The sequence below is a fragment of the Peromyscus leucopus genome, unplaced genomic scaffold, assembly GCF_004664715.2.
Source record: "Peromyscus leucopus breed LL Stock unplaced genomic scaffold, UCI_PerLeu_2.1 scaffold_103, whole genome shotgun sequence".
Classification (NCBI taxonomy): Eukaryota; Metazoa; Chordata; class Mammalia; order Rodentia; family Cricetidae; genus Peromyscus; species Peromyscus leucopus.
The window spans coordinates 8,843-36,794 of NW_023504149.1; the positions used below are offsets into that span (position 1 = coordinate 8,843).

At 42.8% G+C, this 27,952-nt stretch overlaps 1 protein-coding gene across 1 annotated transcript; it reads left to right on the top strand.

Moving 5' to 3' along the window:
• Positions 1–560: 560 nt before the first annotated feature.
• Positions 561–27,952, top strand: LOC114684836 (double-stranded RNA-specific editase B2-like). The gene is made up of 5 exons (XM_037201664.1): positions 561–652; positions 1,046–1,100; positions 5,695–5,875; positions 24,156–24,334; positions 27,171–27,952. The coding sequence occupies exons 1-5, from the start codon at positions 561–563 to the stop codon at positions 27,345–27,347; spliced, it is 684 nt and encodes a 227-aa protein (XP_037057559.1). The 3' UTR covers positions 27,348–27,952.

Here is a 27,952-nt window from a genome sequence, read left to right on the forward strand (position 1 = left end):
GTTGTACATTCCTCTGAGGGCTCCCTCTCTCTGCACCTAGGCCTAGGGAACAGTTCTGACTTCCCTCCTTCTTGATTTATTGCAGGCTCCTCATCTGTAGCACATTATCAAGTGCACAGAACTCAAAAGAGAATGATGTGCATTTTCTCATCTTATACTTTTTGTATGGGCAGTACTGGAGATTCAGTCCAGGGTTTCATGCATACAAGTACTCACTGAGCTACACTCCCAGCCTCCCCCAAGCCCTTTTTAAGACAGAGTTCTTTTTGTAGCCTAGGGTAGCCTGGAACTTCCTATAGAGCCCATTGGCCTTGAACTCATCATTGTCCCGCATTAACCTCCCAAAAGACTGAGATTAACAATCGTGCACCACTCTATCATCTCATAAACCTTTGCACACAGTCTTTCACAAAGGGTTCATGACGATTTTCATAAGAGCATTTAAGCGAGTTTTGTACAGTTTCTCAAGATGAAACAGAGTGATCAAGTGGATGGTATTTATCAAAATACAAAAGCAATAACAACAAATCAAGGACAGTATGATTACCACTTCTATCACTATGGCAGCCATCCACTACGGCGGCCAGAATGACCAGATTAGTATCTCCAGAGACACAGGTGGCTCTGCTGGTCTCTGGGACTCCGCTCGGAGGTGCGGAAACAGCAGAGAGCTGAAAAGCCCAGTTCTACAAAACAAAAGGAGCTATCTAGATCAATGAGTAAGAATACTGTGGCTATGAAAAGAAAGCAAGAGAGTGAGCAAGCATAATCTAAAACTGTCCTTGGTGTCCTCATAAATGACTGGGAAGAGGCATTATGCAGTCGGACAGTCGGATGTGGTGCATCCACATGGGAAAATGTACAAAAAGAAAGTCAGCAGGGCAGGTAAGGCACTCAAGAGGAGCCCTTGACAGGGACATAGTGGTACCACAAGCAATAAGGTGAGCGGTGTGACTATCCTATCTTTTCTCTCTGTGAATGTATTAAATCAATTCTATAATAAAAGGAAACTTAATTATTTCCAGTCTTCTTTTGTCTTCTTTAGTTTGCTTTGCATTTATGACAATCCTGTAAAGACTATACCCCGGTACTTTATTAGAGTATAGCCATGGAATGAGCTCCTAGAAGTCCTGTTATTGACTCAAAGGGTTATCAGTCTTCTTCTTTACCTATAAAAACCAGTGGGAAGTGGTTAGTTAGCTGGGAATGGACTAGCCAAGTGACTCTGGCTTCGGATTATTAGTTGTCTTCATAAGGCAGAGGGAAAGTGGTACAACACTAGGGAAATATGTGGTGGAAACAAGTATTAACCCAAGATGGATGGAAAATGACTTCCTGTAGTCTGTCAATGGCTTGGGAAGCAGACAGCACTGGTGTGGAGACAGGCAGCCCTGGAATCCCCTGGAAGACCTGTTAAAAACACAGCTGCTGAAATCCACCCAGGAGGCTCTGATTTGGCAGGTCTAGGATGCGGAACTGAGAGTCTGTGCTTCATTCAAGCACCCAGCCCTGAGTCACTCAGGTACCACACCTAGAGGATCACTGAGTGGACTATTGCTCAAAGCAGCAGGAAGTGGTTCGGAATGGCCCAAATGACCAGAGTCTGAATTTGTCCTCTGACTTTTTTTACCCCAAATTTTTCATTAACTACTTAGATGCTAAAGTTTCAGCATTAAATGACATTGGAATAATGTGCCAGCTCAGAGTTTAAAAAAAAAAAACTGATGCCTAGGATTGTCCAGACTCATAACCAATCAAATAAGAATGTATTTGGGACTGGTTAGTTTATGACAATTTAACAAGCTAGAATCACTAGAAAGAAGGGATTCAATTAAGAATTACATCAATCAGACTGGCCTATAGGCATGTCTGTGGGGCATTTCTTGATTAGATTGATATGAGAGTGCCCACCCTACTGTGGGCAGTACCTTTCCTGGGCAAGTGGTCCTGGGTGCTATACGAAAAGTCTCAGCCAGCCATGAGGAGCAAGCCAGTAAGCAGCATCCTCTACCTTTCTCAGCTTCAGCTCCTGTCTCCAGACAGGAGTTTGGATTCCTGCCTGTGGAGTGTACCCTGGGCTCCCTCAGAGATGTAATATGACTTTGGAGTTGTAAGATGAAGTCAAAGCTTTCTTCCCCAAGTTTCTTTTAGTCATGGTTTTTATCACAGCAATAGAAAGCCAACTAGAACAGAACCAAGTCAGAAAAATGTTCTTAAAGCTTCTAGTTGGTCCAGTATAGAGGCTAAGTTGAAGACCATGGTTCCACCACAGTCCCTGAGTCTCACCTGCAAGTTGTGACTACTTGATTCTCTCAGTGTGATCTTCACTGGCTTCAGACAGAACCTGGGAAACTTTTGCAATTGATGTGGTGTTTTGTTCAGAAAACAGGCTGACAGAAGAAAGTGAAAGTGTGTATCTATGGAACTATCTGATGCTGCACATTTACAAAATGCAAAGAATTGTCTTTTTCCAGGACCACATCAAGATGCTATAAATAACAGGAAGAAAGAAAAATGTCCAAAATATACATCACCAATGGATGTTCTCTGTCTAAATTTCAAGACACACACATTTGTGAGGAAAGCCTCATACACAGTGAGACTTATCATTCTCTTCCTAGCTTGGAGGTCACAGTTCAAATTCAGCAAGGAGATGACATCCCTTGGCTGAAGGAAGGCAACCTTTTCTAAAATCTCTCCTCCACTTATCTGTGGTATTTCTGTGATTGACAAACAGACAAAAATATATTTATCTAGGGATTATCTATATTGAAAGCTAGGCATAGGATTTCTGTCTCTGTCAACATTACAGGCATATCAGCTATTTGAACAAAAGGAGAGGTATTTTTCCATTCAATCCTGAATGCGGAGGATTCTCCAGTTCATATTCAGAGAGACATTTGGTTTTATTGATCGTGATAGCTGAATTTGTTTAAACTCCTATAGCTAGGCAAAGGGAGGTTGATTTTTCTTTTTATTGTAAAGGTTATTAGGGGGATCAGATATAGAAGTTATTTGTCTTTAGACAATCCAGTAGAATCAGAACACTCAAATATGTTCCATAAGTTTTGTTCAAAGCCAATACTTGGATAGTCTCAAGAATTACCATATCCCTTCATGGAAATTCTCATTTTATTGTCTGAGGCTTAGCATATTTGAAGAAGATGCCTTGTTATCAAGGAAGATTTATGTATTATTCTGTTTTTAATTGATAAGAAATTTCTAAATTTTACCAGCAATCTGAGGTTGTAAGGTCCACTTGTGCCGTCTGTAATCCCTTTGCTTTAGATTGTTACCTCGTGGGCTTTCTGAGCATCCTTTGTCACAAACCTTTCCCTGGCATGTTTGCCCACCACCTCCAAATCCAAAAAGAATATGTCTAAAATATTACATGGTAGCAGTTCTGTTTTATTCCTCCTCAGTGTTTGTTTGTTTGTTTGTTTGTTTGTTTGTTTGTTTAGGTGCTATTTTGTATCAAGTAGAGACTTGCCTAGGCTGGCCTCCAACTCACAATTCTCCTGCCTCCGTTTCTCAAGTACTGGGACTAAACTATAAGAGTGTACAACCGTTCTTGGCATTCGCCTTTAAAAAAAATATTTCCTACATATTTCTTATTTAATTGGCTTGGCAGGGGGAGGGGGGTCAAGCACGTGTCATATGGAGGTCAGAGGACAACTTTCCTTCCAAACATTGGGTTCCAGGGATTCAACTAGGGTCCCCAGGCTTGGCAGCATTCACCTTTACCCACTCTTCCATCTTGTTATACTTCTTCTTAGCTTCTCAATTCTTTACCTTATTTTTTTGTTTGTTTGTTTTGATTTTAGCTTTTTGGTTTTTCTGTCTTATATTTGAGAGAGAGAACATGAGGTTGAGTGGATATGGAAATGGAGAGGATCTGGGAGGAATTGGGAGAGGAAAAAAAATGACCAAAATATATTGTGTGAAAAAATAATAATACAAATAAATAAATAATAAATTTCAAAAGAGAAGATGTAAGGAATGAGCTTAATTCCTCAAACACAGTCAAAACCACCAACACTCTTCCTTCAGGAAAAGTAAGTATATTCACAGGGCTCCTCCCCTGAGCTTGTAGCCAATCTGTAACTCATTAGTGAAAAGCGAGGGCCTTAGAAGAGCCACAGTGGTGTTCATATTGTAGTGAAATTTAGAACGAAGCAGAAAACGTTACAGCCAAAAGACATCAGAATGAGGACATGTGCTTCTTCCAGACATGCCTTTTGTCTAACCCATTCTGATATTTACAATGGGGTACGGTGCACAAAGACAGCCCTTTCTTTGCTGAGAAGACCAGTGTGACTTCTAGAAAATGACCACAGTATTTTTAAATGAAGTTATGCAAATCTGATAGTCTAAAGTAAATGTTTCATAAAACCAACGACTGTTTAATTGTAGGACTAAATTGTTTGTATATAAAATTACCTTTTATATTCCATTTGAGTTTTATGTAGATGAACACATTACTTTAATGACCTGCATTACGGAGGAGACTGGGAGAGTGGTTCCCTGAAATCCTGCCAGCCAGATGGCTGCCTTTTCTTGCATGAGATTAAAAAGATTGTTTCTCAGTCACCATGATGCTTCTGAGGCAGATTAATATCGCAGCTAAATTGCTTGTGTTTCGGAATAAAATTTAAAGAGAACTTTTTAAAGCAATTGGTGTCACCGGTTCTTGGAGCAGATTGCTCTCAGGTAGAGACACATTCGGTAATTAATGGAAAGAATTCTGTGTTAATTGACTGCTTCGGGAAGAGAGATATAATGACTCCTTATTAATCATCAAAAGAGATGTACAGCATGGAGTCCCACAATAATTGCTCCAACAGTGGAAAAAATGTTAATTAATGAAAAAGAACAATGATGTAAGAAATTAGCTACATAATGCCTGCCTCCAATAAGTGGTTGCATTTTAAACCATTAGAATGGAAGCTACAAAGCATTACTTTAAGTAGTAGATACACAGAACTTTCTACTCTGAATTTAGGTCGGGATAAAAAAAAATGTTTTTCACAGTACTTCTATCACCTCTGCTTGAAGAAGTAAGAACATTCACCCAGAGCTATATTATTTCAAAAAAAAGGGTCATTGTCAATCATCTCTGATCTAAGCTTTTTAAAATAAAAAAAAAAAAACATCCCCAGACCAAAACAAGGTCACTTATTAATGCCTTTAATTCAGCACAGTAGTCATTCTGACTGCTAAGGACAAAGGAATGGAAGACAATGCTTCTCCCCAAGTGGAAATCAGCAAATTCAGTTTCTGAACCTTTCCAGATAGCATATAAGAAAAAAATTCAGATTCACTTTGGGAACCAAGCATCTTCTTTTAAACAATCTAATGTTAAGTCTCTGAGAGACAGCACTGCCTGTCTCTCTAACAGCTCGTAGGAAAGGAAGTTGAGTTTAATGAACATGCAGAGACTATCAGAGCTCAGTACTGGTCCTTAGATCCAGCAGAATCATCAGTGGCCACCCTGATGACTTGCCTCTGACAAGTTCCCAGGCCATCCCTCCTCAGGCTGGAAAAGGAGCCACAGAAAGGAGCAGGCAGCTGAAGGACAGAATGACACCAACATCACTCACATGTCCAGCTCCCTGAATGGACCGGGAGCTGTCAGCGCTGCATCCCAAGCAGGTGCAGAAATCCCACTGACTTCACCCTTGCTTTTCCTTCTAGCTGGAATGTTCTGGACTACAAGGTGCTCTCCTCTGTCACTTCATCGAGCCCGTGTACCTCCACAGCATCATTGTGGGAAGCCTGCACCACACGGGCCACCTTGCACGGGTCATGAGCCACAGGATGGAGGCATCGGCCAGCTGCCTGCCTCATACCGGCAAAAACAGGCCTCTCCTTAGTGGTAAGAGAACAGTCTCAAGAGAGAGACCTGCAACCTCCTTGTCTACAGGCTGATGAACACAGGTCCCATGGTTGCAACTCTTGTCTGATTGCATTCATTTTGGCAATGGTGATTTTATTGAGTAAAATGAAAACAATGAGGAAACTTAATATGAACAAGTGTGTGTGTGTGTGTGTGTGTGTGTGTGTGTGTGTGTGTGTGTGTCACAGCATATCTATAATAAGCAATATTTGGCATGACTTCATGGACCTAGCACAGTACACATCTGTATCTTGTTTTCACTACAGTGTTAAAGTAGCTCACACAAAGACCCTACTAACATAATGGGGTTTAAGAAGCCCCAGCACACACCTTAGCACCCCTGGTGTGTGAGAACCTGAGTTCGGATCCTCAGAACTCATGTAAAAACACTGAATGTGGTGGTACACATCTATAATTATAGCACTCTTTTAGGGTGATGGGAGATGGAGACAACAGAATCCCCAGATGCTCACTGGTCAATCAGCCTGATGTATCTATGCAGTGGCAAACAAGAGACCTTGTCTCAAACAAGTGAAAAGCAAAGGACTGATACTCAAGGTTGTCCTCTGAAATGTCACTGTCCATACTCTTACTATAACACACACACACACATCACACACACACACACACACAACACACACACACACCAAAAAATAAATAAAAATGAAAGAGTCAGTCAGCCCCCAGGTCACCTAGAGTGTGTCTGCAGAACCTACGACACCCTCTGTTGCAGACCTGGCAGGAAGTAATTCTGGAGGCAAGCCCTAAGCAAACTACACTTGCTACTTCCTATAGAGCCTAAGTGCTGTTAGGGAGCCAGACATGGCACCCCACCTAGAAACAATTGGTTACAGGTCACATAGTCATGGAAACACTGGATGTGTGAAATTTTATGTACCATAGGAAGGAGCCAGTGAGAAGTCTCCAAAGCTTTGGAAAGGTGGTGTTTATCCATTGAACCACTGGACTTCTGTATTAATTGTAAACTTCCAGGCTTGTGGGAGACAACCAGAGCAGAAGGAAGGAGCTTGTGGGTTTTAATCCTGTCCTGTTAGCTTTGTGGTGAGAACCTGGTGGAACACTCTAGGTCTTTAAGTGGGTTCCCCTTGTGCATCAGGAGAGTTCTCTTGAGGATCTACTTGTGGCAAAATCAGGAAGACACACTGGGAAACAGCGGAACTCCCTGTGCAAGAGCAGACCTGGGCTCTGCTCCAGGAGCAGGAGGCAAGCGTTCACCAGCTTGGCTGCTTTGCTTTTAGCTTATGCTGTGGTGTGAATGTGAACGCCTTTCACAGGCTCATGGGCTTTAATACTTAGTCCCAGCTGGTGGCACTGTTTGGAAAGGCCGTGAAACTTTTAGGAGGTGGAGCCTTACTACAGGAAGTAGGTCACTGGATATACAGGCCTCACTTCCTGTCTGCTCTGCCTCCTGACTTATTTGTGCAATACATTGAGCCTCTTTAGGCTCCTCTGTGATGGACTGTATCTCCTCAAACCATAAGCCAATGTAAGCTCTTCTTTCCTTGAAGTTGCTTCTGTCAAGTGATTTGGTCAAAGCAATGAGAAAAGTAATACAGCCCAAGTCTCAGAAAAGAAAAAAACAGTAAGACAAAGCAGTTGCACTGTGTGTGTGTGTGTGTGTGTCTGTGTCTGTGTCTGTGTCTGTGTGTATGTATGTATGTATGTATCTGTCTGTCTGTGTGTCTATCTTCCTGTGTCTGTGTCTGTATACATACTCTGTGAATGTCTGCATGTCTATATGTTGCAGTTGGGCCTAAGATTTATTCCCAGAATTTTTAAATTGTTCCACATTATAAGATCAGGTATGCAAAGGGGCCTCGTGGGAGCTGTGGTGGGATGAAATGAAATAATTCATGCAAAGCTGAGCAAATTCTTAGGAGTAGATGCTGCCATCACAGAAATGAATCCTTTTATTCACTTATTCTACAATGTTGACCACTTATAGGTTATGTAAAATAAGATCACAGGCATAAAATGCTAGAACAGGGAAGGTGAAAAGGAGTTCTCCTCCATGTCTCACAACTCACATATTAAACCCCAGGCAATGTAGATGCTCTCTGGGCTCCTGGGTCCCTGACTGAGACTCCTCTTTCTTTTATCAGTGAGGAGAGTTCATAGCACTAGGACAGTGGGCTGAACCCTAGCTCCTGAAGCTGAATGTTGTGACACATGCCTGTAATTCGAGTATTCAGGAAGCTGAGGAGGGTCGTGGGTTCAAGGACAGCCTTGATACATAGTGAATTACAAACTAGCCTGAGATACACAGAGAGACTAGTGTCATTTTGTGTTCAACGGCACAGGATTTATTAGATTACTGCTAGATCCCAGAATTCCAAGTGTGCAGCTAAGGAAAACTTGTATCCAAATGTTGGCTGGTCTCAGCAAGGCTACTGCACAGAGGGTGGCACCGCTTTATCCAGGAATGTTAAACAACTGTTGTATTAAGACTTTGCCTTATTTCACTGTAAAGAGTGCTGAGCTATTGTGGAAGGAGTGATTACCTCATCTCCAACCTGAGAGCTGAGCTAAGATCGGTAAGGCTGGCTGCACACCCACAGGCAGTGGGGAACCTACCCCCTGTGTAGTTGCTCTGCTTCTGCTTATTACACTACCCTGGTATCCCTACCTTTGTCCCCAGCCCATTGGCTGTCTCCTTCATCCTCAACACAGAATGTGTGATGGAGTCTTAATCACTAGCTAGTCCTGATACACATAATGGGTGGGGTTTTAGTTCACCTGAAAAGTCCAAGCTATAAAGGCTGCCTTTGGGTGCAATCTAGGCTGCAGAATCCATAACTCTAACCATGGCAGCTTTTAAGAAATGAACAACCTATGGGTAGTATTCTTGGAGACAGGAAGGAGGCAAGAAGCGGGGTATGTTCTGAGTAGTACAACTATTATAAAGTTCAGAAGTATCCAGTGAGTAGCAAAATCATTAGAGAAAGGAGATAACACTTGTTGAACAGGTACTTTCTCTCAATGTTGACTTGCGACATGAATCATCTCATTTGAACTTCATACCATGCAACAACAAACACTAGTCTCTCCATTTTTTTAAGTACCAGAGGAAAGCCAGGGGGCTGTCTCAGTCTGTAAAATGTTTGCCTTGCAGGTGTGAGGACCTAGTTCAAGCTCTAGAAGCCACATTAAAAGACCTGCTTGATGTTCAGTTTAGCCTACTTGGAGACTGAGTCCCTGAGAAACCCTGTCTCAGGAGGTGGATAATCCTAAAGAACAATGCTGGATGTTGACGTCTGCCCTCCACATGCATGTGCACACATGTGTCACCTTCATATCCATAAGCACACATTAATTATTCTTGAAAGAGACTTATGTAAATTCAATATATTCCTTAAGGTGCTCTATTTAACCAAAAGGAACAAGGATTTAAAGTCAGATCTGGTTGGCTTAAATTTTAAATTCTTCTAATATGTCAGATTATATCCTGTGGCAGTGCAGTCCAAGTTCTTAGATGTCTATTTCTTCAACTGCATAAAAACTAATAATGCGAAACGAGGCTAGCTAAAGAGGGAGCCACAGCTAACTACCAGAGAAGTGGTGTGGGGGCGGCGAGCCAGTGCACTGGAGTGTGTCCAAAACTCTTAGCTGCCCGCTGCTCTCACAGTAGCTCAGACAGTAGAAGACTCATCTGTCGCCAAGCACAGAAGTGGAAGGTTCGCCTTGAGAGCTAGAAAATTATATTTATTTTTTTAAATGGCCAATAATTTCAGCAATTCTAAGAAAACATGACCTTGGGACCAAACTCTTCCTCTTTCTTGCTTTCATTTTTCCTTGTTTTTCTTTATCCTGTCTTTCCTTAAAGTGACAAGGACTCACTGTAACTAAGTGACGAAACTAGCTCTCGACAGCATCGAAACATGGCTAGTTTGGAAGCAGAAGTGAATGCCTCCCTACTAAATGTCCCCAAATTATGGCACAGCTCTTAGATTTATTGTAGTTTAAAGTTAGGAGACTTTTCATTTACTATGAAGGGTTTACATTCTATCTTTTTCTGTGCTCATAACTCCTTGAATTGTCCTCATTCTTCTGAATTTATTTAAGAGTTTAAATAAATGATTTAGGGATGGGACAGATGGCTCATCAGTTTTGAGGGCTTGCTGCTCTTGCATAGGACCTGAATTTGGTTCCCAGCAGCTTACAATCACCTGTAACTCTAGTTCTGGGGGATCCAATGCCCTCTTCTGATCCCTGTGGGCTCCTGTACTCACAGGCACATACCCACCACAGAAAGGCACATATAAAATAAGTCTTTTTTTGTTTTTGTTTTTGTTTTTTAGACAGGGTTTCTCTGTGTAGCTTTAGAGCCTGTCTTGGATCTCACTCTGTAGCCCAGACTGGCCTGGAACTCACAGAGATCCATCTGGCTCTGCCTCCCAAGTGCTGGGATTAAAGGCATGCGCCAACACCACCCGACAACAGTGACTTAAAATTAATAAACATTAAGAAATGGAAACTACAGTACTACCTCCTTCCCAACCCACTGTCAAGGAGTGGTCTTTGTCCATCCACTGGGACCAGTACATCCTTTCTTGGACATCCAATCTCCAGTCTGTGCTCTTCATAAATGGCATGCCCATCTGGGAATATGGCAGCATAAATAAAATGATAACTTTTCATTATTGTGGCTGTAGAGATGGCTCAGCAGGCAAAGTATTTGCTGCGCAGCAAAGGGACCTAAGTGCAGGTGCCCAGCATCAACGTACAAGCCAAGTGCACCAGCATACCTGTAAAGCCAGCACTGGGAAGGGCAAAGGCAGAAGGATTCCCGGAGCTCACTGGCCAGTCAGTCTTGCCAAAATGGTCAGCTTTGGGTTCGCTGAAGCGTCCCAATCTTAAAAATTAATACGGAAGGCCACAAGATGGCTCAATGGTTTAATGCATTTGTGACACAAGCCTGACAAGCAGAGTTTGATCCCCAAACCCAAGTTGAATAGAAAGTTACATAGACAGTGCTGCAGCAGGAATAAGAGAAATTCAATGCACAGAAGGAGAGAACCAATTCCTGAAAAGTTGTCATCCTACCTCCACATGTGTGGAGTGTCATGCATGGAGTGTGCATGCACACACACATGTAGTAATGGTGATAAAGTTGTAATAATAAATATGTAGAATGAGAGAGGAAGGCACCCAGAAGTCAGTCTCTGGCCTCCACACATGCATACACATGTGAAGGCAGCCAAACACACATGCACACACAAAGAATTTTAATTGTTAAGTATGAAATTCATGACTAGAAAAAGACAATTAGAGAAATCCAGGGCCACCTGATTGGCTTGGGATAATGGCATTGCCCTGAGACACTTTGTCCTCTTTCCCGCAAGCCCGTGTGGCATCCACCTCCCCCGCAAGCAGTGTGGTCTGACTGAACCCATCAGTCTGTACTTACTTAGAATATGGTTTTCATTACTGTCAAGATGCAAATTAAGCTAAATCTTGATATCTCACCTGCTCAAAACCCCTAAGCAGTAACTTCACTGTGTTTGATGGACATTTGAAAATGAATCATGCAAATTTTGAAAAGAAATCATCCTAATTTCTGGAATAAAAAAACCAGAGTGGGGGAGGATGATGTCTGGCATAAAGATGATAATAATAAAAATCACACTCAAACAAGCAAATGAACTTCCCTCAAGGTCGCTTTACAGAGTCACCTTAAGAGGGGAAGCTCATGCATTAGGAGAATGAAACCCTGCAATTTAGACACGACTAAATCAGTTCTGGGTTAAAAAGAACCAACCAAGCTGAAAAGGATACCCTCATTGCCACAGGCACAGGGTGCATAGTAATGCCTCAAAGAGAGACTTGAAATATTCTGTGTTGGGCAAGCTAAACTGGAGCCAACTTCAGGACTAGAAACCTGTGAGTGTGCTAAGGCTAGCCCAAATCCTGAGTCACTGAGGGGGCAAGGGACGGGTTGCATCATTTCCTGAAACAGCTACCCTAAAGAAGTCTGCCAATTGTGAATTCAATAAGGTGGAAACAAAATAGTGAGAGTACTGACTAATAAAAATCTATACTTTGAATACTCTGTTTTTAGAAAAAGGGTGCCGTGAAATAGAAAGTGACTTTGACAGCTTGTCCTACCAAGCTGAAGATACATACTTCTTGATGCTTTCAGCATCACAACTGTTTCTCCCATCAAGTAAAAATAATTACAGTGGGATGAAGGGGTCTAGATAACACAGTTGTGCTGGTTTGAATGAGAAATGTCCCCCAGAGTCTCATTATTTGAACAAGCGGTCCCCATTTGGTGGCACTGTTTGGGGAAGACTGTGGAACCTTTAGGATGTGGAGCCTTGCTGTGGGAAGTATGTCCCTGAGTGTGGGCTTTGTGGGTTTACAGCCTGGCTCCACTTCCGGTTCTCTCTTCCCTCCTTCCTCCTCCCTCCTCCCTGCCCACTTCCTGCTCCCAGAGTGTAATTTCAACAGCCAGCTTCCGGCTCCTGCCCCCATGCCTTCCCTTACTGTTGATATGTATTCCCTGCCATGATGAACTCTATCCCTCTGGAACTGTAATCCAAAATAAATCCTCTCTCCTCTAAGTCACTTTTGCCAGTATATTTTATCACAGCAAAAGAAAAATAACCAAGTCAATAGTCAAACTCTTTTTTATGATGATAGCCTACTCAACAGATGTGGGGTTTATACTTATTTATTCGTGTATGTGGAAGCACACTTGTGGAAGTCAGAGGAGTCACTCTCCCCTTCCACTATGGGTCACTGGGATTGAACTCTGGCCATAGACGAGGCAGGAGGTATCTTTATCTGCTGAGCCATCTCACCAGCCCTAGACATGGATTTTTTTAATCTTGACCTTTCTAAACCCACACTGAAAATAAAAGTCTGATCATTTTTTATAGTACAAATCAAGGTTATAGCAATGATCAAGACATCTGAGACCAGAGACAAGCCAGAGAATTGATCTTTAGAGCCGTGAGTTGAAGACCACTTTTCTAGTTTGGTGTGACGAACACTGCTGCATTTCCAACAGAAACAGAGGCATTGCTTCTCTTTCTTCCTGGTACTGGTTTTCCTGAAGCAGTTGAAAGAAAGAAAAAAAAGAAAGAAAAAAAGAAAGAAAGAAAGAAAGAAAGAAAGAAAGAAAGAAAGAAAGAAAGAAAGAAAGAGAGAGAGAGAGAAAGAAAGAAAGAAAGAAAGAAAAGTTAATAGCAAACATATTTAGAAGCTGTTTTAGATACTGTTTCCTGACAACTTAGTCAAAAGTTTGATACACATTAAAACCTTCATCAACTATAGGCTAAGTTTTGACTGATTCTATATGCTTTTCACACTCTGGATACCTGTTCTGGAGGCATTCATGCTCTTACTTTGCTGTGAGTATACACTGTGTTTCAGAATCCTATATGGAGTGCTGATCCTCTCTAATTCAAGGGAAGTTTATGAGATTAGTAATAATAAATAGTATTTTGCAAAATAAATCAAATGTTGTGGGAGCAAATACTTTCTTTCATCTAGATATTAATTTGTAGCATCATTTTATATTACATCAAATTTGGGCATATGATGTAGTAACTGACAAACTTCCATAAATGTTTTATGTAAATCACTGTGCTGTTATTTTTAAGTATTGGAGGTATACAGGCTTCACCCTTGACCTAGACCTAGACCTGGAACTAGGCAACCTCAGAAGTTGGTTTGAGTCCTCCCATGCCTCAAGAAGGCTCCAGGTAAACCTTTTATGATACCCCCACCCAATTAGGCATCATCTATACAATGAGCATGACAAATGCTAACACTCCCCCTCATCTGGCAATGAGTAGATCTAAAGCTTAAATTTTGAAGGAAAGTCCTTGTCCAAGCTTTGTGTCCAATAGTCCAGGAGCAAAAGAGCCCAGGTGTAGATTCTCCCACCTAGCTCATCTTTCTGTGCTTTAGAAGTCTACATATCAAGTTCCAGGCCAGCCAGGGCTTCATAATTTAACTCTGTCTCCAAAGAGGGGTGAGGGGCATGGAAAATAAAAACCAAGGCACAGTGGCAGAGCAGGGAAAACTGCTATCCTAAAGGCCTGAGTGGCCACAGGATGGAAAGGATATGGAATAGGATGTAGAAACATCTTCCAGAAGCAAAGAGAACTTTCTCTGTTGGCAAGCTCTTTGTTCATTTTTATTTTCTTTTAGGTTAACCGAGTTTGTGGGGATGGGTGCCTATGTGGCTGTATCCTAGATTTTCTTTTGACATTTCTTTTTGTATCAGAGATCCTGAACTAAACAGGTTTGGTTGTTTTGTCTATTTTGGAGGGGAAGTAATGGGGGATGGAGATATGGCCCCAAGGTTAAGAACACTTGTTCCCAGAGGACCAGAGTTGGTGCCTTGCACCCAACTCCCAACCCCACCTTAAGACATCCAACTCCAAGCCTCCTCCAGCACCCTCACACATGTGCATATAAGCCCACATAGACACCCACACGCATAAATAAAAATACATTAAAAAAATAAAGCATAATGACACATATCTGTGATTCTATCCTTTAGAGACTGAAGCTGAAAGACCACAAGTTTGAGGACAGCATGAACTGCAAAGTGAGACTCAGTCTCAAGAAAAAAAAATGATCAGGATATTCTGTCTCATTGTCACTAGTCCAAGGAAAATATTTCCATTGCCAATACAATTCAACAAGTTTATTCACATCATTCAGGTGTTTATTTACTCACTCAATCTTAGGTTGAAGTTGGGAGGTGCTGAGCATATCATTCAACAAATAGGAACTACTTACTCCTAAGTACCAGACACAATCCTACAGGGATGGCTGCATAGAGGTATGATCTTGAGGAATGAAGGATGGGAACGAGGAAGAGGAGGAAGAGGAAAATGGGAAAAAGATGTCTGAGGGAGCTGCAAGGAGCAGGCTGTTTGCTGGCCACAGTCTAGGGAAGCTCTTTGAGAGACACTGTTGTTGACTTGGTGTCATTGTCCCCATGTCTGAGAAACTAACTCTGACTTGATTTTGTTTTAAATGACTATTTGATTCCAAATCTGAGACTAGGTCACAACAATCTTTTCTTTGGGGGCTTCAAAGTGTCTGTAGGGTAAATAGAGAACAGGGCAGACCACAAGATGCCTTAAGTCATCCCAGCCTTGGGAGACAGCCTTGGACATGCCTGCCACACAAGCATGAGGACTTGAGGTCTATCCCAAACCAATACAGAAGCCAGGACTCATAGCCATGCCAAGCTTCTACATAGGTTCTGTGGATCCTGCATAGGTTCAAACTCGGGTCCTCAATGCTTGCCCAGCAAATGCTTTGCCCACTGAACTATCTCCCCAGCCCCCTTTACATACACTAAGAACTTGTTAAGACAACCTCACCACACAACATACCAATTGCCCACCCTCAGTCCCACCATACTCTGCGGGCTCCACAGCACATGTCATATATTTCCCACTGAATACGCTCTATTAAGACAAGAGGGTAGGTATAAAAGTACTGGCAATTATGATGGCGTTCATGTTAATGAGAATAAATAAAATGGCATTGATACGATAAATTTACCAATTCTGTTTTTATTAGAAGTGTGTGTGTGTGTGTGTGTGTGTGTGTGAGAGAGAGAGAGAGAGAGAGAGAGAGAGAGAGAGAGAGAGAGAGAGAGAGAGAGAGAGAGAGATTACACAGGGTACACAGGATATCTGGCAGTATATTAAATATGAAATTCAAAAGGCCCATTCTATCCCTGCAACTTTATGATTCCATGCATGCCTGGAAGCATGCTACTCCATTCATTTTGCAAAATTAAATGTAATGCTCCCCTGTATTATAGACTCGCCTCACTTCATATAAAAATTACATCCCTGAAAGGTCTTGTGTAAATTTAATTTGGGGAGACTGAATTACATTTTAAATATAGTAGGCTCACCAGCTATTTAAAGACATGCTGTAATGTCTCACTTATATAATGCCTTTTTTAAAAAATAAATAAGGATTCCTTTGAAGTAAGGCATCTTTATATAGATGTGAGCCATCATAAAGCTAATTTTCATGGCTGAATCGTGGCTAGTCTGTCTCCACTCTTCAATGATGAGAGAACTAAGAGCAGTGGTCGGAATCACCATTGTAATAATCAAATTCTCTTGAGAGGAGAAGCAGTAGTAGGTTAATTAACCTATCAGAGTTCACACCACTAGGAAGTTGTAGAAGTGATATTTGACCTTGGCCCATTTCTGAGCCCGCCTTGTTAACACAATTGTGTGAACTGAAAAGACAAGGCAGACAGTCGCATTGAGTATGACCGTTATCCCCACCAATCTCCAGAATATCTGAGGCAAAGGTGGTGGAGACTGGCTGAGTTTCTACACATATCTTCTTTGGAATAAGATAGATCTGTTCAAAAACTTCACCAAAGATGAATAACCCAGTTACAAATGTCAGCACATCTCTGTGTTGAGTATCAGACAAACTTGTTAGCATTTGTCTGCTAAAGACGACTTTGGTAGAACTATTTAGGTTGGGAAAAGATTTCCACCCATGACTGTTCAGAAACAATTACTAAGGGAAAGGTTTTAGTTGATTCTGGTATTTTCATAAAATTGCATCATCCTTCAGGCATACATGCTTTCTCCCATCCCCTCACTCTTCTTAGGCTTTTATGCAAGTTTCCAAATCAAAGAGCCTATTATTGCATTAAGACAGACCCACTCTGGCGTGTGTTTCCTCTGTTTATTCCGTAAACCTGAGAAATGACCAGCTACTATTAAGGTATCTGGACACAGTCCACCACCAGGACCAGCATTGCTGAAGGCAAAAGGAAGGGCAGACAAATTGCCCCAGAGAGGAGGAAGCAAACTCTCTCATCTGGAGATCTGGGCTTTTGCCAGTAGGTGGTGCCAGAGTGTGGGATAATCCCGGGAAATGATGCTCGAGGATGGTGTTTTCCAGGAAGCCGCTCTGAGAAGGCCACGAAGAGACACTCAGGGTGTGGGATTACTCCAGGAAGTGGCACATGAGTGGGGTGTCTGTAAAAAGTCATATTTGGAAAGGGGGCCTTTGCAGTTTTGATTAAAGTTCATGAAATGGGGAGATGATGACATAAATTATTTCGGAAGCCTCCACATGCAATCACATTTGTTATTATAAGAAGAGATCCAAGTGATGCAACCATAAGCCAAAGAACACTTGCAGATTCCAGAAGATAGACAGGTCAAGGAAGGCTCCTCCCCCAACGCTTGAGGAAAGTGCTGCCCTGCTGACACTGTGACTGTAGATTCTGACCTCCAGAACGGTCAGAGAGTAAATCTGATTGTTTCAAGCAATTAACTTTATAATAAACTAAATACAATACTACATTGTTAAAGCATAATTTTCTCAGTTTTAGAAATCACATTGAATTATGCACTATTGTTCCTTCATTACAAAATAATTCATTAGAGGCAAATTTTTCTTAGGGTTTCTATTCGGTCAATTTTATTTTTATTTGTTTTGGTTTCTGGATGCTACAGAGAAAGTTCATAGAATCCTTGGTCAAGGTAGTCTGCAAAATAAGAAACGTGACACAGTGTGTCTTAGTTAGAGTTTCTGTTGTTGTGGTAAAACACCATGACCAAAAGTAACTTGGAGAGGAAAAGATTTTATTTTATCTTACAAGCCTCAGGTCAGAATCTATCACTGAGGTAAGTCAGGTCAGAAACTTAAGGTGGAAACCTGGAAGAGGGAACCAAGGCAGGGCCATGGAAGAACACTGTTTACTGGCTTGCTCCCCTTGGCTTGCTCCCCTTGGCTTGCTCAACCTAATTTGTATACCATCCCTGCCCCCCTGCCTAGGGATGGTACCATCTTCAGTGAGCTGTGCCCTCCACATCAAACATTAATCAGGAAAATGTCCAACAGATTTGCCTACAGGCCGATCTGATGGAGGCATTTTCTCAGTGAAGATTCCCTCTTCCAAGACATGTCTAGGTTTGGGTTGAGTTGACAAAAACTAACCAGCATAGCACAGATTTCATCAACCTAATCCCAGTCATTTGCTCACAGTACTGGGTTTCTGAAGATTGATTCTTCACCAGGGGTACTCTTTTTTCTTGGACTATAATCAACACAAAACTCATTTTTCAAAATACCAAATCCATTTCCAAAATATTAGCTAAAACTAGGGCCCCATGTCAACTAGAAGATTCTGATCTGTTGGTATCTGCCATTGGAAGAATAATCCTGAGGAGGAACTTAATACTGTAAACTGGGGACAGTTGGCAATATTGTATGTGTTTAGTATTCTGGATTATTAGGTATGTGCTAATGTATTTATTACCTTGAGAACTTCATGGGGGTGGGTCTTGGCGGGATATGCCTTTTCTTATTGTGTCCTTGAAGGTTGGTTTTTATTTCATTATTTTTCTAGACTGAGGCCCATGTAGCTCACACTGGCTACCACTCCCTATCTAGCTGAAGACAACCTTGAATTTCTGGTCCTCCTGCCTCCACTCTTCCCATGATTATATGCATGCACCACCACACCTACCTATATGCAGACGCAGTGCTGAGAATCAAACTTAGGACCTCATATATGCTAGGCAAGTACTCCACAGCTAGATCCCCAGAGCACCAAGCGACTATTTTAATGTTAAATCTTTCATGTTGCCACATGAAAAACAGTCTCTGTAATTTATGATATTTATATCTACACCCCTAACCATAGAGAAAATTAGCACAAATCAGTCTGCTTTCCATGCCTTAGAGGATGCACCTTCATCTTTTCCAGCAAAATCTAAAACTCTTATTGATACAGCTAAGCAGTAGGGTCTGTGGTCTTTAAACACCTTTAAAACTAATCTTCCTTGTCCTGAGAGGGGCATGATATCTACAGTAGAGTGAATGGATGAGCTATGGAAGAAAGCTCAGGTCTAGAAGATGGCTCAGTGGATAATAGGGCTTACTCATGTAAGCATGAGGACCTGAATTCAAATCCCTAGCACCTACATAAAAACTAGGCATGGCCATGCAATGCCTATAACCCCAGCATTGGGCCACAGAGACCATTGACTCCTGGGAGCACACTGGCTGGCCAGCCTAGCCCAATTAGTAAGCTTCAGGTTCAATGAGAGACCATGTCTCAAGGGAATAAGTCGTAGAATACAGAGGAGGACACTGACATCCGTACCTGGCCTATGTGTGTGCACACATACCATACGCATTGCATACATAAACACAAACACACATACCACTCACACACATCACATACACAAGAAGAAAGGAAGGAAGGGCTGAAGGGAATAAAGGAGAGAAAAAAAAGAAAAGGGGAAAAAAGATACAAGTCCTATAGAAAATTCTGCTTGTGTCCATATCCAGGAATACCAAAAGGGTACCTGGAGTATTGGTTTAAATTCCCCAAATCTGCTACTGTAGTGAGTGAGCTCTTTATTACATGTCAAAAGGTTTTCATAGAAACTAAATGTCAGCTGGGCGGTGGTGGCACACGCCTTTAATCCCAGCACTGGAGAGGCAGAGCCAGGCGGATGTCTGTGAGTTCGAAGCCAGCCTGGTCTATAAAGTGAGGTCCAAGGCAGCAGCCAAAACTACACAGAGAAACCCTGTCTTGAAAAACAAAAACAAAAACAACAACCAAAAAAAAAAAAACCACAAAGCCCAGTTCACATCAGAGGAATTATATATGTGAATGCGGCAGGGGGCGGGACAGGGGTGGAGAAGAGGCGGGAAGAGGGAGGAGGTCAATGGAAAAATGAAAAAAAAAAATCACCCAAAACAGAAGAAAATGTAAAGCAAATGAGAGTGGAAGACCTTGGAAAGCAGCCTTTTCCTGGTGACTCAGAAGGCCATGCTCAGAGCTCCTTCCTCACCACGCCACCATGGGCCTTCCTATGGAAAGAGGTAACGTGGTGCTGACCAGTGGCTAAGGAGCTAGACTGTCCTTCACCCCAAGACAACACTCAAACACTGTCTCCTGACAACTGTGCATGCTGTCTATCCTCGCAGCGTTTGCCCTACAGAAAAAGATTGTGGCGCCGATGGATGTGAGTGTTCTGGGCAGTAATCACATGTTTCATTGCACATTAGTGAATCTGCACATTACATTCAAGCGAGTCTGGCACACAGCTCCATCTCCTTTACTATAATCAGAACCCAATCATTAATTACAGCATTGTCAAAAATTGTTCTTCTGGTACTAACACTTAGTAAACATTCCAAGCGGTGTTTCTTTGTGGTAAAAAAAATTTTTAATGACATCAAAGGCTGTATTTCCATTCCCACAGTTTGCTTTGGAGAGGATTTTTGTTCTTGCAGGCAAAGAATAGGATAAAAATAATCCTTAAACTAGAGGCTCAGAGTATAAGTAGACAATGATAACTCCAACGGAGGTATTAAAGTTAAATGTTGGACAAATGTGTAAATGTCCAAAAAATGTATGTTTAATATAAAAATAGTCCTGACTTCTGCTTGTTGATTAGTTACTCCACTCCCTGGAACAATTAGGTAATTAATCACTAAACTAGAAGTATTTTCTGTCCTATGACTGGGAATGTTTTGGTGTGTGGCTTGGAGAAGCCTGAGTAAACTAGAGGTGACCTTCAAATCTTCCTTTGAATAAGAATTACCATAGCATTTGATGTTTTGAAAGTGCTCCTTTCTCTCTCATTTCATCTTCACTTAACCTTATGAAATGAAGTTGCCGTCATCAGAGAGCAGAAGAAAGGAATTAATGATGTGTACCAAGGCCCCAGAACCAAGACAGGCTGGAAACCAAGTCTCTCCAGTTCCTAAGTCCCGAGTCTTGTCTTCACATTGAACCCCACACGTTTGTCAGCCTGTGGCTTCCGTCCACTGTCCCACTCACGTTCCTTCCTTCCCCTGCATTCTCCACATGTAGACACAAGAATGCTCACGGCTGCCTCCCTGGACTGTCTGGGCCCTGGTGAATCGGGCATGTTGAGAGCAGTACCCAGCCAGCCCCCAGCTGAGCCCTCTCCAAAGCAGGTGTCTGCTTGCTGAGAGCCAATGGCAAAGCTCAATGATCTCTCCAGGAAAGCAGTAATAGGAAGAGAACAGGAAGAGTGGGGGATAAATTGCAAAGTAGCAGGCAGGTCATGTGTTGACATCAGACATTTCAAAGGCTTTCTTCTGAGTTCAGAGTTTAGGATTTTGGAGAAGCCCCAAGTGCATGCTTCAGTGGTCAATCCCAGCACAAAAACCAGGCAGACGGGAGAAAGGGAATGGGGAGAGAAAAGCCTGCAGAGATAGAGGAGAAGCCAGGCTGCTGAGCCTGGCTGCCCACAATTCCAAAGCAGTGATCACATCTCTTTGTACCTAGTCGTCCCTGACCTCAGCAGCTGTCTCTTCCTGCCGAGATGGTCCCTGCCCAGTAGGACAGTCCATGGCTGCCAATGGACCAGATTGTCTCCCCTGCCCAGCTCTCAGGGGTGGGTAGCCACAATAGTGAATCATTTCTAGGGAAAAGAGCTGACATGGATGGAATGTGCCTGGATGTCCAACATTGCCCATCTATGACCAGAAGGTCACAAGGTGACTTTCAATCTGAGATCTGGGTTGCTTAGGTGGCAACTGGCAAAGCTAAATAGCCATGTGCTGAGAGAGCATGCCTCAGTTCTATCCAAGAAGATAGGAGGTGGAGCTGAGGACACAGGAAGATCCTGAAGTCCATGACTGTGTAACTCACAGTTGAGCAGATCTTCCACTGAGATGGGAACTACTCCCTTACATGAAGTTGAATACAGGCCCCTGAACTCCCAGTGTACTCTTCTAGCTGTGATTTATACCTGTACTGCTTCCCAGTGCGTGGGCTTCTCTAGTAAGTGTAGTGCATCCTGGGGACTCCTGAGCAGCCATCCCACTGGACTAAATACAATGCTCTTGCAAAAGCCTCCGGTGCCTCCCTGTAGGCTCCACACACTCATGTAATAAACGGGCAGATCTAAGAAAGGCTCCCAGGTATGTCCATCCTTTTGAAATTTTGACACAATGTTTTTATCTATCTACAAAATTCATGTGGGAGAATCCCACATTACAATAAAAAATAGCAAGCTTATGTTTTGAGTGTCATGGTTTGAATGTGAAATGTCCCCCATAGACACATGCATTTCAGTGTTTGGTTCCCACCTGCTGGGGCTGTTTAGGAAGGTTGTGGAACCTTTAAGAAGTACAGCCTGACTGAAGAAAGTGGGGGTCGGGCCTTGAGATTGTACAGCCCAACCTCACTTCCTATTCACTTCCACTTCCTGTCTGTAGAGGCAATATGGCCAACTAGCTTCCCACTCCTACTGCCTGCATCCCTTCCCCATCATGATGGAATGTGTTTCCTCCGACTGTACGGCAGGGAAAAAAAAATCTTCCTTCCTTCAATTGTTTATTGTCAGGAATTTTGTCACAACAATGAAAAAGGTAATTAATACAGTAAGTTAACGATGTTTGTGGTGGGCTGCATTCATAGCTATCCTTGGCCCAGGGAGCTGGCTATGGGTTGGACATGTCTGTCAGTGGGTCCATCTGTCTAGTGTCCATGGCTAGGGAAATAGAAGAGGACATGCAGGGCTGAATGGGTAACAGGTTTCACCTTTACATGGTAAAACTAGACAAGAGGAGAGAGAGGTCCATCTGGGCTCTCTTTGGACCAGGACCTATGCATAAGGCCCTGTGGAGCTGCAAGATGTGTGTAGGTGAAGTTATAGGAGCTGTGGAGGATGAGAGATGCAAGGGGCATGGAGACAGGGCAACTGACGAGAGCTTCTGGGCTGGAAACCAAACTTTCCAGAACACCATTGAAGTGCCTGGACCAGAGATTAAATTCTGCTTACTTTCATGGTGGATGCCCGAGACTCTGAGCAAAGATTGGGCCACACTGTAGATCCCACAGAACTTAGGAGGGTCCTATTTGTTATGCATAAAGTTGCTATGGAAACCATCTGGCTGTATTCATCCGGGCCACATGTCTCCAAACTGTGTTTTTATTTAGGTGATCCCTCCCCAGAGGTCATGGGTCAGCAAACATAACCTTCAAGTAAAAGCAGCAGGGAGACAAATAATAAGAAATCAGCAGACTCTGGCTATGTTAGGTACTTGGAATGAGGGAGTACTTGGAGGGAGGGCAGGCATTCATTCATAATGAGGAGCACTGCAAGATAGCCAGGCAGGAGGTGAGGCTGGAGCTCAGAGTGCAAGGTGGAAAGCATGAAACCCCATGCTAAGCAGAGAATATCACCCAGAGTGGAAAGCCTTGACCTTCTCCCTCCACTCTGCTCTGTAAGGGTCACATCCCACCTAAACATCAGAGCACAGGGTCCAACAGGGGAGGAGAGGTGCACTGTAATATGAGAGTTTTCATGACAATTCTGGAAGCCAGATTCTTCAAGGGTCAAAAGACCCACCCAGGCACATGGGAACCTTAGCTTAGAAAAACCCAACCTTGGTTTAATGCTATGCTGTCATCTTGAGAGACGATGTTGCTGTGCTGAGAATTGATGCTGGAGGTTCGCACATGCTAGGCGAGTGCTCTATCCCCGTGCTCTATATCCCTAGGCCTCTTCTTGTTTCTCTTTTATTTGGAAACAAGATCTTACTCAGTTATTCCATCTGTCCTTGAACTCAATTTATAACCCAGGCAAGCCTTGAACATATATATGATCCTCCTGCCTCAGCCCGCACCACCAGGCCTAGGTGGAAATTCTTAGTAACTTTGCAATAAAGGGATTCATATTCTCATTTTGTACTGAATCTTATCAATGCTCTTCATAAACTGTATTGTTTGACTGATTCTCCTACATATACAGCTCCTTTATTAAATCCAGAGTCTCTTCCTCATAAACCAAACGATAAGCCTAAGGATCTATCAGGAATTATTTACTAATCTTGTGTTTGGGGTATTCAGTAGGTACCCAATAATCTCACATTCCTAGAATTTTCAAATGGCTCTGTTTGCTCATTAATTCATTCAACAGACAGTCACAGAAGAGGAAAAAAATATACCCATAAAGTCCTTCCAATTAAAAGGTTACAGCAGGTCCCAGCAATGAACAAGGCTCTCATCAGAGTTGAACTTGGTTTCCAACCTCCAGTCAGACAGGTAAAACCATGACTTCAACGTGACTAAGTTTTAAAAAAGAAAAGCAAGACAGTATTTATGTGAATGTCTCATCCCAGCTCAAACACTAGCTTTAGTTCCCATTATCTGCTCTCACGGGAGCCCCGTTTGAGCTGAAGAATATGAATGCTTGACTGCCTCCTATTTCTCTCTTGACAGGCGTGAGTAACACCGAGGCACGGCAGCCAGGAAAGTCTCCCCATTTCAGTGCCAACTGGATCGTGGGCAGTGCTGACCTGGAGATCATTAACGCCACAACTGGGAAGAGGAGCTGTGGAGGCTCATCCCGGCTCTGCAAGCACGTGTTTTCTGCTCGGTGGGCACGGCTGCATGGTAGGGTAGGTCGCACCGGTCCTTTCTGGGGAGAAAACTAGCTGTGCCTGGGCTCTGGTTAAAACCCTGAGGAAAGCTCCAGGGAAATGGGACATCATTTGGTCTGCAGTAATTGTGAGAAAGGACATGCAAACTGATCCCCATGGTTACTGCCCTTTCTCCAACTAACTGCCCAGGAATTTCCTCCATGCACTTACAGCTTTGCTACCCAAATGTGGTCCTCAGAGCTTGGGGAGTGTGTCTCTGTGAAGTCACGCAACAAAAGAGCTTATTGTTGGACCAGCAAACCCCTATGCCAACTGGTTTACGTAGCATGTCATAAGTAAGGTACATAAAGGGACTAGAGAGAAAACTCCATGGTTAAGTATACTTGCTCCTCTAGTAGAGACCAGGGCTCAGTTCCAAAAATCTCATAGCCACACACAACTGTCTGTAGCTCCAGTTTCAGGGGATCCAGTGCCCTCTTTTGGCTTCTGCAGGCACTGCACACATATGGTACAAGTATATGTACCCAGGCCCACACACATACACATAAAATAAAATAATATAATAAATCTCTTTTTAAAACATTAAAAAGAGAAAAAGATTTTATTCCAAGTTCAGATATAAACAAACTACTCAGAAAGTATATAAGGACTGGCAAGGTGGCTTAGTGGATAAATCACTTGCTACCAAGCTTGAGGACCCAAGTTCAGTCCTCAAGACCTACACGGTAAAAGAAAAGAACTAACTTCTGCAATTTGCCTTCTGACCTTCAAGTGCACATTGTGGCATGCGCGCACACACACACACGAGAAGAAGGAAGAAAAGAAGGGAAGGAAGTTAGGTAATTTCCCACTAATTTTCAAAGATGGTCAAAATTAGCATTTTTCTCCAATCCAGAAGGCCACTCATTTCTATTACAGCAATGTTTCAAAATCTGCTTTCCATTAATGAATAGATAATAACTACATTTGGGGAGCTAAAACTGAAATGCAGAGTTTTACGTACTTTGAAAGTATAGCAGACTATAATAAAATACAGATAAAAATAAATTAGTGAAGAAAACGTACTTTGCTCATTTTTTTTTGTATTGGGACATAGTTCAGTCAATGAAATTCTTGCTATGCAAGCACAAAGACTTGAGTTAAAGCCCCAGAGACCATGTGAAAACACCCAGCATGGTAGCCTATTAGTCCTAGAACTGGGAAGGCAGAGATATGTGGATTCCTGAAGTTAGCTGTCCAGCCAGTCATCCTAGCCTAATCAGCAAGCTCTAGGCCAGTGGGAGACCCTGTCTTAGAGAAGGGGTGGGGAACAAATTTGGTACCTTCTGAAGAACATTACTTCTGAGGTTGGCCTCTGGTCTCCATATGCACCTGCACACATGTGTGTACCCATATGACATGCACACCCAATAATAGAGTTGGATAGTAGAATAGCAGATGTACAAACACTGAAGCATTTTTGCCTACTCAGAGAATGTTAAAAACTATAGTTATCTAAGAGTTTGGCATTCACCTTCTGCCTCTGCCACAAGCATGCAGAAATGGGTATGTGGCACCATATGTTCCAGTTCTGATTAGAACTCTCTGCCTCTCTCATGCCTACTCGGATCCCTTTTCCCACATCTCGCTTCTTCCAAACTGTAAGGTGTGGAGAAGCACAGGCTCTTCTTGTCTTGCTGAACAAATAGGTCCTTTTCTTGTTCACGTGATCATGGTGGCATTGGCCACAGAGTGGACACATTGATCTACAGACCCTCCAGGAAGACCCTGCAGTGTTATCTGAAGCTACCCTACCACAGGCCTGCCCTCTGCCTCTCTGCCTCTCTGCCTCTCTGTCCTCCTGGTGGGGGAATGAAGACATGGATGGATAGGTTTTCCCTCCCTTACACTATTCCAACTTTTGTCTCCTATGACTCAGAAGCCCGATAACATCCCACTTTTACTGCCTTTCTAGTTAACAAGCAACATAACTCAAAGCCCCTCTTCTCTCCTGCCTGCCATGGTGCTGTTAGTGCACAAACCTCCCCTGGTAATCCTTCTTCAGGAAGAATATAGAAAGCAGTGGTTCTATTATTGGTGCTGTTTTGTTTCTTTCTGGGGTTTGCTGAGCTTTTTGGGTTTGGTTTATTTTGAGTTGGTGTCTTCCTATATATCACAGGCTGGCCTTGAACACACAGCAGTCCTCCTGACTCAACCTTGAAAGTGCAGAGCTTACAGGTGTGTATCACCACACTCAGCTAGGAAGCAGTGTTAAATTCTTAATAGGAGGTGAATCATCTGCTATGTTATACATTTTTTTTAGTTGTCTGCACTTCTGATGCAGCAAAGTATCCTTAACAATTGGGTTTTTCACAGAATTTTCCAAAAGAACGCAGATAACCTCTCTTCCAGTTCTTTTTTTTTTAATGTGTATATGTGTGTATGAGTTCATACATACAGGAGGGAGGGGTGTGTGCACATGAGTTTGGAGGCCAAAAGTCTATGTCAAGTGTCTTCCTTGATTGTTTCTCCTTATTTTCTGATACAGGGTCTCTCACTGAACTTGAAACTCACCAAGTGGCTAGACTAGCTAGCCAGCCAGTCTCAGGCAACTGCCTGTCTCCACCTCCCCAGTGCTGGGATTATAGGTGTGAACCAACACCTGCAGCTTTTTACATGGATTCTAGGAATCTGAACTCAGGTCCTCATGCTTGAGAGCTAGGCATTTTCCCAAATGAGCCATCTCAGGACCCTGCCACTGTACTGTTAAAGCAAAGGAGAAGGAGATGCCAAGGGTTGGAATCAAGCTGGTATTTTGCTTGTGAAACTCATGTTACTGTGAATGGTTGAATTCACTTCCTCCTTCTTTCCACAGCTAAGCACACGGATCCCCGGCCAAGGAGAAACACCGTCCATGTACTGTGAGGCCAAGCTGGGGGCTCACACCTACCAATCTGTTAAACAGCAGCTCTTCAAGGCTTTTCAGAGAGCTGGTCTTGGTACCTGGGTGAGAAAACCACCAGAGCAAGATCAGTTTCTACTAAGTCTCTAAGTCATTAGACTCCTTTGCTATTGGACCAGAGTGGAATGTCTGGAGGGGATGCAGCTGTATGATGGTGTGGTGTATCCATCAGTTTTTGACATTTATTCTCCTTCAGTGTTCAGGAACACACATGTCCATGTTTGGATGGGAGACTAGATTTGAGTTTTGGTCATGCTATTTCCCCCTGGGTTGTTAGTTACAAGAACTCTGTCCACATAGATAGAGGTAGAACCACTATTGCATCAGCCCCATCCCTTACTGGGTGTCAAAAGGAAATAATCTGTTTGGGCAAGAGGAGCTTAGAGGCAATATTGAAATGTGGTACTTGAGTGTAGTCTCATGCATCATCCTCTGTGCTTCCTTCCCTTCCCATGGGCCTCTCTCATAGCGTGATTGAGTGTCACCAGCACAAGTTTATATGACTTCAAGATAAGTCACAGGTGAAAAGAAAAGCTATGGGCTCCCCAACTCCAAAGAACCCAACAGGAATGCTATATTGTCTTCATTATTCATTCAGGCCTTTCCACTTTCTATCAAAAAGGACTTGAGATGGACACTGTTAAAGAGCAACTAAAGTAAATAAAACCATGTTTATAACAGGAAGGGTTAGACAC

What these genes read in the sequence shown, in the direction of transcription:
- LOC114684836 (XM_037201664.1), top strand. Translation starts at nt 561, where the DNA reads ATGGCAGCCATCCACTACGGCGGCCAGAATGACCAGATTAGTATCTCC. An exon ending in TACCCCGGTACTTTATTAGA is followed by an intron (nt 1,101 to 5,694) that starts GTATAGCCATGG and finishes TTTTCCTTCTAG; the next exon opens with CTGGAATGTTCTGGACTACA. An exon ending in AAACAGGCCTCTCCTTAGTG is followed by an intron (nt 5,876 to 24,155) that starts GTAAGAGAACAG and finishes CTCTCTTGACAG; the next exon opens with GCGTGAGTAACACCGAGGCA.